General features: G+C 39.8%; 1 protein-coding gene across 2 annotated transcripts; it reads left to right on the forward strand.

The window, feature by feature from the left end:
• The first annotated feature begins 1186 nt into the window (after positions 1 to 1186).
• ankrd13a (ankyrin repeat domain 13A) lies at positions 1187 to 9806 on the forward strand. Of its 2 annotated transcripts, XM_069709521.1 has the most exons (15): positions 1187 to 1711; positions 2631 to 2766; positions 3073 to 3197; positions 3301 to 3346; positions 3675 to 3818; positions 3911 to 4100; positions 4476 to 4542; positions 5425 to 5506; positions 5676 to 5737; positions 5825 to 5955; positions 6073 to 6230; positions 6332 to 6463; positions 6555 to 6715; positions 6842 to 6906; positions 7087 to 9806. In XM_069709521.1, the coding sequence occupies exons 1-15, from the start codon at positions 1604 to 1606 to the stop codon at positions 7283 to 7285; spliced, it is 1806 nt and encodes a 601-aa protein (XP_069565622.1). In that variant the 5' UTR covers positions 1187 to 1603; the 3' UTR covers positions 7286 to 9806. The 2 variants fall into 2 exon arrangements, with proteins under 2 accessions (XP_069565622.1, XP_069565623.1); XM_069709522.1 differs by lacking the exon at positions 2631 to 2766 and having other exon boundaries at positions 1641 to 1711.
• Positions 9807 to 12235: the final 2429 nt, after the last annotated feature.

The following is a 12235-nucleotide window of genomic DNA, read 5'->3' on the forward strand; positions in this document are numbered from 1 at the left end:
ACAACGACCTACTGCTTTACTTCATTTAAACTGTTTTGTGTTTTGGGCTAGCGTGTGCGTTTTACAACCATTGTAACATGTCCACGCATTTCTAAGTATACCGCTGCTTGCCTGCAAATTAGCTGATTTAGCACCCACCTAACGAGCTCATTAGCCTTTTGCCCATTTGGTAGTTTGCTGCTGTCTGTAACAGACAGACGGAGCTAGCTGCAGGGCTCTGTACCCTCGGCTCGGTCTCACAGGATATACACGTCCGGTAGTAATAATAATAATAATAATAATAATGACACCACCTTGTGAATTTGGGCTAACCGTTAGGCAAATTAAAATCGAGGTTTTTTTTTTTGTTGTTGGGTTTTTTTTTTTTTTTCAAAAGCGTGAAGAATAAAACATAAATGCAACGCAATGTGTTTTTTGGGTAAAGTTTTGCCGTATGGCGGGTTAAGGGCGGTAGACAACCTGACAGACCAATCTGAGGGCATATTTACGCCTCTACAAAGGTGAGTTTGATTTAAACGCCGGGTGGCACGGTGCGACGGGAGTCTGTTTTTCTACGAATAACGGGACGAGCTTTGACTTGTTTTCATCCTCACAGGGATATATAATATATATATATATATATTATTTTTTTTAAACCTACTAAATGCAGCGACTTCACTCTTTTATTTTTTTGAATAAAATAGCGGGGGAAAAAAAAAAAAAGATGTATCACACAATAGATCATCCCTCAGACAGGATGTATCCGTAGACCGATATAAATATTAAAATACTCTGCGAACCAAACATTATTGAAATTAAGTGACAAACCAGGCCACGCGTTATTTAATATAAACGGCGATTAATAAACTTTAAAACCAGAGAGCCGTTAAGCTCGTATGTTACACAGTTCTACTCTGGCGGTTCCGTTTGTGATTTTCAACCTCCCTCCTCGACACGTAAAACCGCCGATCCCATTTTTACGTTATAGGTAAAAACCGACAATTTATTGTCTGTAAATCTACACAGTATATTTCGTTGGTGAGTGCAGGACAAAATTGTGTTACAATTCAAATATTAAACATATAGAACCAAAGTTTGACAGGGAATCAGTTAAAATATGAATTATATTTAGGTTGAGTGTTCTGCAAGCCTTCCCCCCCCCTCCCCTAATGCAGATATGTTGAATGGTTGCATCCAAACTGGAACTGACTATTCTTCTCTCTAAAGGCGAAGGTTTTAACTACAAGTCGAGTTTTAGTCGTGTATCGACAAAAGAATGAATCGTTGCTCCGCATAAACTAAATGTTGTTTCAAAGGCGATCGGTAAGCGGTCTTAATTAGATGGTATCGGTCATGTTTTGAGTCTGTTTAATGTCGGGACACCCCTGTCGTTTCTGGGTACTACTGCAGCTCACTTCCGTGTTCAAAAGTTTTATTTCAGGGTAGGCTTGAGGAAAAGTTAAGTCACCGGATCGGATATTATTTCGACGTTGTTGTCAGATATTAAGGGCATGGCTCTTATTAACCCTGCATTTCGACGTAACTAGCTGTTGCAGCTTTTCCTCATGGCTGTGATTAGTAGAGGCTGGCTAACGTTGCACTGAAAGGCTCCGGAAAGAGGAAGATGTCCACGGCTAACGTTAGCGAGGACATCGGAGAGAAGTTCCCCCTGCACTCCGCAGTGTGGGAGAACGACTACAGGAAACTGGAAGAACAAATCACATTGCCACAGGTTGGTTGAAAACACGGAACATGTCGCTGACCTGCACGCGTGGTTTGGTGGCGATACGTAGCATGGGTGGGGGTGGGGGGGGGGGGGGGTGAGCTGTTGAACCTCCGCAGCCGGTACAAGTAGGCCAGTGATGTTGACGGATGCTCTGCAGTCACACACACACAGATAGTGTTTGGACATCTGTTAGGACGACACTTTGTTATTCACTGATCAACAGGTTGGGAACATACATTTACCGTAAAAAAAAATATATATATATATATATTCCAGCTCAGACGGATTGCTTGTTTCCCAGTTTATATGTTGCCTACCAACCCAAATCAGTGGATTATTTCAGCACGGTATGTAATCTGAAAACCACATGATATCATTTAGGCCTCATGAGCAGAATGACAACATGGACGGGATTTCCCTATTAAATATATGGACTTGCAGTGTGTTGTGCACCTGGCAATTCGAAGACTATCATAAACTGTGTCAATATTTTACTAGTTTTATAGAGGTGATTATGTCATCTTTGCAATCCTGTCAGAAATGCCACTGAGCAAATGAAGTATCTAAAAAAATGTCTGAAGTCTGATTGCTATGATCCAGTGGCTCTAACTAAAGCCAACCCGCAACGCTGAACAGTCAAATATTTACCTCAGCATAATGACACCCACGAGAAACAGGCGTGAAGCTTGTGTACTGACAACTGCAGTACTGTATCATTATCAGCAAAGAGCTAAATTACAAGGAGCAGAATGACGAGTCTATGTGACTATATGGCAGCCCTGAGTTACGAGGCCAGCACAAAATACTTCTTGGTTCACTCAACAGGTTGTCACGTTGAGCCAGCAGTATTTAGTCCAAACAGGTGACTGAATTTATATTACAGTAATGCGGGTACGTGAAAACACATTATTTTTCATTTTCTCAGAATGACATTGAGACTGTGGATCCCAGAGGCCGGACACCTCTGCACCTGGCTGTGTCACTCGGGCACCTAGAGTCAGTGAGAGTCCTTCTGAGGCATTGTGCTGCAGTGACAAAAGAAAACGGCAACAATTGGACAGGTTAGTTATAAAACTGGCTTCGTAGCAGGCAATGAATGTTCACGTCGCCTCTCTTGCAGATATGCTTTTTAGAGGATAATGTGGGTTGTTTGATCACTTAGATCACCTCCCTTTTTCACCCACACTTCATCTGCTGTTGATGGGGTTTCTTGTAATCCACTCCCACGACAGCAGTTTCCTTTTCCTGGGTTGTTACCGTCATTGTTGAGGGTTTTTTTTAATGGATAATTGCTGCTCCTGTGGGATACAGAGGCTGTTTCCTTAAAAGGTTTAGTGGTTTGTTTATATTTTTGTGTCTCTTTGTAGTGCTGCAGGAGGCAGTCAGCACCGGAGATCCAGAGATGGTTCAGTTAGTGCTTCAACGCAGAGACTACCTCAAAGCCTCCACTGCGCTGGGAGGAGTGCCTGAGCTGCTGTCAAAGATCCGAGAGGTTGTACTTTATATAGTTTTCCAGAGTCTTGTCTTCGTCCGTTTGTGTGCTGTGAAACATTTGCTGGCAAAGTAAATAATTGCTCTATGTTTTCATCCCTCAGTCTCCAGACTTCTACATGGAAATGAAGTGGGAATTCACCAGTTGGAGTAAGTTTTGTTTTTGTAGAGATATATTATGAAAGTAAAGTAGACTTAGTAAATTGTGCGTGGTAACGTGTGTGTGTGTACAACAGGCTGGTTATCAGTAATTTAATATGCTAAAGAGGAAGGTATCTACAAGTGTTTTCTGTAGTTAAATAGCTGCACCAAATATAATATCTTTGCCAGCCAAGAGGTTTTATCAGATCGTACAGAAAAAAACTACGTACCTGCCTCTTGGTATGTAAAATATTTGATTTGGCTTAGACTTGCATTTTTTTTCATGTGTGGATACATGTTTTCCATTGTTGGACATTCCTATGCTGTTGCTTCACAGTCCCTCTTCTGTCCCGGGTTTGTCCAAGTGATGTTTGTCGTATTTGGAAAAGTGGCGCCTGCCTGCGAGTGGATGCCACTCTGCTTGGCTTCGAAAACATGACCTGGATCAGAGGGCGTAGAAGCTACATCTTTAGAGGGAATGGTGCGTGTCTCTTGCACACACAAAAAGTCTCCCGAGTTCCCTTTTTGAGTTGTGCTGTTTCTGCAAAGTGATTTAAGTTTATTTTCTGACAGATTCATGTGCAGAGCTGATGGAGGTGAACCATGACGATGAAGTTGTGGACACTGAACGCTTCAACATATCTCAAGAAATGGAGGATGTTACGTTAGAGTCGATGCAACCTGCTGAACAGGAGGTTGCCAAAAGGCTGACTACCCCTGTTGTCAACACCTACTTGGACACAAAGGATATTGCTTTTGAGAGGTGAGAGGCACATCTTTTTATGTCATTCATTTATCATCATGAATAGATCTAACTTCTTTTGATGAGTGAAGACCAAACTCCACAGTGACAGTATCAAAGCTGACATCCCCTGGCATTTTCACACTCGCCTAATGTTTTACTCGCTGAGCGCTAATTAATCATCACTGAGGATATTTCTAATATCATTTTAACATCTAATTTTCAAAAATGCTATATTTATACCAATCTATGAAATGTTTGTCTTAAGGTCAATCTTGGTTATAAATTGATCGGGTCTTCATACATCAATGCAGCCAGTATGACAATTACTGATGGATTTTTCTCTGCACTCGTGTTTGATTTTCTGAAATTAAAATATTTGTTTTTGTTTTACAGGAACAAGTCTGGGATTTGGGGCTGGAGAACTGACAAAACTGAACTGGTCAATGGATTTGAAGCAAAGGTTTACCGAAATTATAAATTACCCCTTTCTTAAAACCCAAAGGGCTTGATTTACTAAAGGTCTGTGTGTGTAAAATCACATGCCATCTCCACACCACCCACCAAAACATGTCCAAGCAGATCTACTAAGGATGTGCAGTGAGGATGGCGTCTTTCAAATGTGCAATTTAACACGCGTTGTCCATTTTGCGTGTTTGCCTGCATGCATATCTAATGTTTGGCATTTCTGCTTGAAGGTGCAAAATACTGGGAGGGGAAATGCAAATAGAACAATTTAGCACCTGCAGCGACATGTACTAAACTTGAAAGTAGAAATAGGAGAAGTGATTGTTGTGTATTTTAGTACGACTGAAAGGCAAATGGAAACATTTTTGAGATGACAAAGGGAAAAATTATTCAGCCATATTGTTTGTCCAGCGATGAAATTATTGGATGAACTGAATGATTATTGACCGGCAACAAGGTGAGGCACATAATAGCAGCAATTAAAAACGCTGATCGGTGTTTGTTAGAGGATCTCATCCAGCCGAAGTTTTATTATTAAGCCTTTTTGTTTTTTTCCACAGTATTGACTTTCTTGCTGATAATCTCATAGCGTTTTGTTCTTGTTATATTTATATTTATTAATTTCAGTGGGATAAGATTTCCTTTTCCTTTTGCAGTCGCTCTGTTTTCAATTGCTGGAATCACTTTTAACACGCGCAAACACCTCATTTAAATACAGCGATTTGCACCTGATATCAGTGACGCAATTACTCAGTAAATCACACGCAATTTAGTATCCTTTATTTAAGAGCTAGTAAATCAGGTCCACAGTGTATTACAACTGAAAACAGTGCAACTTGTTTATAACATCAGATGACATTATATTTTGTTTACTCAGGTTTTCAGTGTCAACAATGTAAATGTGGTAATCAGGACGAGGACGGAGCATCTTACAGACGAAGAGAAAGCCAGGATTAAAAGTAGGTGGAAAATATTCTTCATGTATTTCTTTTTTTTTTTTTTCCTTCAGTGTATATGTTTTTCTAATGTAGAGTATATATATTTTATGATGTCAATGGTAGACCTTTTTCTGAACACAAACTACATTTCACTGAAATAAAATGAGCACTGAACTTTTTTCGTTCAAAGGTGAAAGAAACGTCTTGGAGTCTCTGCTGGGGACTGTGGAACAGCACATAAGTGCACAGGGGGTAAGATGCGCATTCAGTAATTACAAAACGATGATGCATGTTTCTCCCACCTGGCGACTGATTCCATGTGACTGCTTGATTTTGTAGGATCTTACTCTGGAGTATGCAACTGCCACCAATCCCACTGCGATCACTCCAGAGGAATATTTTGATCCTGACTTCGACCTCGGGAACAGAGACATTGGCCGTCCAATTGAACTGAGCATTCGAACACAGAAGTAAGAAGCATTTAAGGGTTTGATAACCTCATACTTTTGTGTCTCCCAGCTTTGTGCTATCTATATTATTAAATTAAATTGAGTTCACAGCAAACACTGTTATCGTGTCGCACACAGGTTCAAAGGTACATTGTGGATGAGCGAGGAACATCCCCTGTCCCTGGTGGAGCAAGTAACCCCCATTATTGACCTCATGGCTCGGACCAGTTCCCATTTCGCCCGGCTACGAGACTTTGTTACCCTGAACTTTCCTCCTGGATTTCCTGTTAAAATAGGTATGTGATATTCCTATTTCATTATTTTAATAGAAACTACACTTTGAAGAAGTTCTTTAATTCCTCCGTGTTTACATTTTATGGTTTTAATTCTCTTGCAGAGATTCCCCTGTTTCATGTGCTGAATGCCAGGATTACATTTGGTAATGTAAATAAATGCAGCACAGAAGAGGAAGTGAACACAACGGCCGCAGCCACGCCAACATCCTCAGGAGAAGATGAAGAGGCAGCAGGTAGGATTGCTGCCACTTTATTCAAGCTTTAAAATACAAATTGTGTGTCTGTAATCTCAAATATATTGTCTTGTCTTTTGTACGTGTCCAGCAACACCTCCATTTCAGGTGTGTCCCTCAGTGTTTGAGGTGCCTGAGAGTTACCACCGCCGCGGGGGCAGCCGCCACACGCCCATCTCCAACAATGACGAGGAGCTTTTGCAGTACGCCATCCATCAGAGTATTCTGGAGTCTCACAGAGGCCTAGGCCAGGTCAGAGCAATCATCATTCAGTAAATACCTCGAACGCACAAATCTGTTCATGCTCTTTCCAATGCTGTTGTATATTTTGCAAGGCGCTACCTCCTTTCAGTGACCCTCATGTTTCTGTGGTTGTAGGAGGGGATCTGGGATGATGCTGATGGGGAGTTCACTGATGTAATGACTAGTAGCCAGAGTGACAGGTAGGAACAGGTTATGGTTGTGAGCATGTAGCAGTTCATTATTGCATGTGTTAAACAGAACAGTCCTTGCTTCTTAATTGTCATGCAGGAATTTAAAGAACACGCTTCACCACCTTTATGTGTCAGTAAATGCAACAGAACAGAGCTACATCTCACTTCCCCCTGTTTGTGTCCTTCTAGGAGCATCCCAGAGGGGGTGTTAGTGGAATATGGAGGCACCTCCAGCCCTGCCAGCTCCCCCTCTCCCTCTTGCCCCGACTCAGACCTCCACCTGGCCATGGAGCTCTCTGCACGGGTTCAAAAGGAAGAGGAGAAGATGAGGAAGCAGGAAGAGGAGGAGCTGGAGAGGATATTGCAGCTATCGCTTTCAGAGAAGTAAAAGGAATAAGAGGGAATAATAATAATAATTATAATAATAATAATAATAATACAACTTTTCCAGAGTCAGAAGCAACCACCACACCTCAAACTTTCCTTCCTAACCACTTTAGTCATCTATGCAACCGCAGATTTATTTCTGTAACAGATCATTCTTGCACAGGCAATATCAAACTCTGTAACCAATATTTTCCAAACTGTATTTTGGATACTCTTTTATATATTTCTATCTTGACATTGCGTGTCTCCATCTTCAAGTTCGGTTTATGGACTGTTTGAGATCATTTTGGTTGGATTCTACTTTTTTATATATATTTGGTTTCTTTTTCCAACTGAGAATCATTGCTGCATCTTGGTCATATGTTTGTCTGGAGTGGGGTTGAATCGGTGTCATTAAGATTCCATGAACAAAAAAGTTGAAGGCAACTTCATACAGTGTTTGCACTCAAATTTGGCACTTAGGGTCCAAAAAACTGTTGTTTTTTTTAAAATATTTTTTGAATACTTGCTGCCTCTGATGCTAAAATGAAAACAACCTAGCACAACAGACAGCCACTTTTACTGTGGACCTATAAGGACTGATTTGAGTGTTCACACTGTGAAAGTCTTCTCTCAGAGTCTCTTTGTTGAGAATCACGGATTTACTGAATAACAGAAATCTCAGGGTTCCAACTTCGCAGATTTTCCCTTCACTTTGGAATATTAATTTGTTAATTAACTTTAAAATGTCAGAAATTTTAGACTGGTAAATATTCTTTGGTGCAAAATGGTACCACTCATGCGAATCATTTTATGCTTAACCATTATTAATTCAGTTGGTTTCATTGAGTTATATGTAAAAGCATTTTCTTGTACTATGTGAATGTCGACTCTACAGATGTGGAAAATCCAAAAGCTTGTTGCTCTGAGAGAAAGTTTAAATTTGCCCCATTGTAACATGTCTTTGCTGCGACAAGGATGGGGGAGAAATTTTTCTGCCCTGATTTATTTTTACTTACATTTATTTTGATTTTGTGGTGACAAAAGATGTATTTTTTTTTTTTTTTTTTTTTTAACTTTCACGAAGCAACTTCACCTCAGTTCAAAAATGCAATACAGAGACCAGTCTGTCTGTGGATCTACAGCTGTCATGCAGCTTAGAAGCAGTTACACAACTAGCGTTGCAGAGATTATTCCAGTTCTTAAGGACAGTCTACCTTTTGTAGCCACGAACAACTCAAGACCTCTGAGCAGAAGAAGAGACAGCACAGACGCTTAAGATCAAGCATGGCTGCCATATGTAGCACTAGTTACTTAAGCATGTGCCAACGATTGCATTGCTCTCCAAACACTGGCTGGGGTCGAGGTGTGGTGACAATTTAAAGTAGTGCCACTCAGACTAAACTTTCCAAACAGATTTTTTAATTTTTTATTTTGTAACTTAAAAAACAAGATTAAGAGGTTTCAGTTGTACCAGAGTGATGATGAGGAACATGCATTAACCACTATAGTTGATTTCACTGACAACCAACCACTCATCAAATGTCTCTGCGTTGCTGCGTCTGACCGCGTCAGGAGCTTCAGCTGAACTTCTACTAATTGTAACGACTAAGTTGCCAAACTGCCCAACAGTCAACTTTGAAAAGGCTAGCTTTGGTTCATTTTAATGCAAACCTTTGCATTGCACCGTTCAAGCTACAGAGTTGTTTTGTTTAATATAAAAATATTACAATTTTAAGAGACTGTGTTGGTTTTAAAATGTTCTCAAAAAGAAATTCAAATAAAAGCACTTTATTTCCATGGGGACTACACACGTAGTTCATGTGCTTTATTTACAAATATACAGATGATAAAACAAAGACATCATTATGTGCTTTTCCAGCATGTCATCAAAAAGAATGAAGTTTAGTGTTAAGTGACCATTTTAAATGGTTTATCTGCTGTGGAAGAATTGTATGCTTTGTTATCAGTTAAATATCGTCATGCACTCTAGATAAAATCACAGTCAAAGTATACTGTTGAATTGTTCAGGTTACACAGTTGCCATGTAGAAAGAATCAGGTCTTAGAATATAATAGATATTATGTCTGAATTGTAATTAACAAACTAAATAATGGGGGACATTTTTAGTGAAAACATAAATTTAGTCCACCTACCTCTATGTTTTACTGTGGTCAGTCTGCAGTCGTTCACTATTGGTAGTTAACAACATCATCAATCTCAGAAAAAAGTCATGTTAGGCCTGCAGTTTTATTTCAGTCAATTGATTTTCACATTTAGTGAAAAAAGGTAATTTTTTTTATAAAATTAAAATTGTCTTATTATTGCATAAGATATCATTTTAACCCTCAACAGTTCAAAGTCTCCTTTGTCATATTTTTCATTTTAATAATGCACAACGTTTTTTAAATTGGTGACAGGTCTGGACTGCCGGCAGGCCAGTGTAGCACCCAGAGTCTTCTACTAGAGATCCATGCTGTTGTAATGTGCAGAATGTGGTTGGACATTGTTTTGCTGAAATAAACAAGGCATTCCCTGAAAGAGACGTCATCTGGGTGGCAGCATATGTTTCTCCAAAACCTTTATATATCATTCAGCACTCATGGTGTCTTCCCAGACGTGCAAGCTAACCATGCCATGTGCACTAATGCATCCATGTACCGTTATTGATGCTAGCTTTTTAACCGAGTGCTGATAACAAGCTGGATGGTCCCTCTGCTCTTTATCCCGGAGGATGCATCGTCCATAATTTCCAAAAAGAGTCAAATTTAGATTTGTCAGACCACAGCAGTTTTCCAGTTTGCCTCAATTCATCTTAAATGAGCTCGGCCCAGAGAAGGTGGCGGTGTTTTCGGATCATGTTTATATATGGTTTCCTCTTTGCATGGTAAAGTTTCTACCAGCATTTGTGGATGCAGCGATGAACTGTTTTCACAAACATTGATTTTTAGAAGTGTTTCTTAGCCCAGACAATGATTTTCACGACAGAATTGTGTCTGTTTTTAATGAAGTGTCGCCTGAGGGCCCGAAGATCACAGCCATCCAATATTGATTTTCTTCTTTATCCCTTGCCATGCAGAGATTTCTCTGGATTCTCTGAATCTTTTAATGGTTTTATGAGCCGTAGTTAATGAAATCCACAAATTCTTTGCAATTTTATGTGGAGGAACATTATTCTTCGATTGTTGCACTATTTTCCTCGTCAGTCTTTCACAGAGCGGTGAACCTCTCACCATCTTCATTGCTGAGAGACTGCCTCTCCGGGATGCTCTTTTTATACCCAATCATGTTACTGATCTGTTGCCAGGTAACTTAATAGTTGTTAGATTTCTGACCAACTGTTTTTTTTTTCTTTACACAACTTTTCCAGTCTTTTTTTGAGACGTGTTACTGGCATCAAATTGAAAATAAGCGCATATTTTTCACAAATCTATAAAATTTCTCGGTTTCAACACTCGATATGTTGTCTTTGATCTATTTGCAATTAAATATGGGTTTATGAGATTTGCAAATCATTGCATTCTATTTTTGTTTACATTTTACACAGCATCCCAACTTTTTGGGAAACGGGGTTGTATAAAAATACAAAATAAAATTTGACACTTTATGCAGATTATTGGGTGTAAAAAAATATGCAAATACTATATATTAATCCAACGTCACTTTATCTACAAAAAGGGTTTCAAAATAAATAGAGAAATAACAAATATGCAATGAGGTCCAAAAGTTAAAATCTCCATAATATTTACATGAATTTCAGAATTTGTTTATGGCCCTTTCACATTAATGACAGCCGCACTCGAGCTGCAAGTACTCCACAAGCATGTTCAAACTTGAAAACCTATATTATCCCCGCACAGTGGGACAGTGATCCACAGAGCTTCTTGTGGTGTCAGGAATGAGTGGCTTGCTGTCTTCAATGTTCAGTCTGAGGTCAGGGGACTGTGGAGGTAAGTGCAGGACAGTCACTCCTTGTTTTTTTTTTTTAGCGTCCTTGTAAAGGTTTGAGTTGTGTTTGGTGTCGATATCCTGCTGCAGTATGAATCTTTCTCCACAACCAGAGGGTGGAGCATGTCTCTGAGGAGTGGAGGTGTTTCTCCTTGATCCGTGAGGAGTCGATGCGCTGCAGGTGACTTGAATGCTTCATTCCATGTTTCACTCTGGGTTAAATTCACTGGTGTCATTCCCTCTCCTGTTCATCTACTTACACCCAGCCCTCTGTTACTGCCATGAATCTCTACCTTGGATTCATTTTCTCGTCACCCACTGTGAAAGGGTTTGGACTTGTTTCCCCTCCAGAGAAGTGGTTTAGTGACACTACACGTCCTCTGAGATCACTGCTACGCAGACGTCTTTTTTGACAGTACTTTATCTGGTGAATGTTGTGTGCTTTAATTCTGTGTCTGTGATGAAGCTGCTTTTCTTTCCATCAAGGAACACGGTTTGATGTTATCATTGTAGTCCTTTTGGTCACGTAATCGTGCTTCAGATGCAGCTTATCCGGTGTCAACTAAGGGCCTGATTTACTAAGATCTCAAATAGAGGGTACTCTATTGCACATTTATTCTACACCCATTTTGCCGGTGATTTACTAAGAGTAATTGCGTCTTTGATATCAGGGGCAAATTGCTGTATTTAAATGAGATGTTTGCGTGTGTTAAAGTGATTCCAGCCATGAAAAACATAGAACGACCGCAAAAGGAAATCTGGTCCCATTGAAATTAATAAATATAAATATAACGAGAACAAAAGGCTACATAGGAGAGTATCATTGAGTAAATCAATGCCGTGGGAATAACAAAAAGATCAATAGATGAAATTATGAGTATATGGGAAGATATTGGACGGAAAAAAAACAAAAACGGCTAGTTGTTAAACGTCGGCAAATATAACCGGAAGGACGGTGGGTGAGATCCTCTAACAAACACCGATCAGCAGGTCCAGATCTTTCTTTGGTGAGCAGGTGAATTAT

The sequence above is a fragment of the Brachyistius frenatus genome, unplaced genomic scaffold (genome assembly GCF_029030835.1).
Source record: "Brachyistius frenatus isolate BFR_SWC_R1_liver_20210118 unplaced genomic scaffold, ASM2903083v1 Contig_83, whole genome shotgun sequence".
In the NCBI taxonomy this organism is placed as follows: Eukaryota; Metazoa; Chordata; class Actinopteri; family Embiotocidae; genus Brachyistius; species Brachyistius frenatus.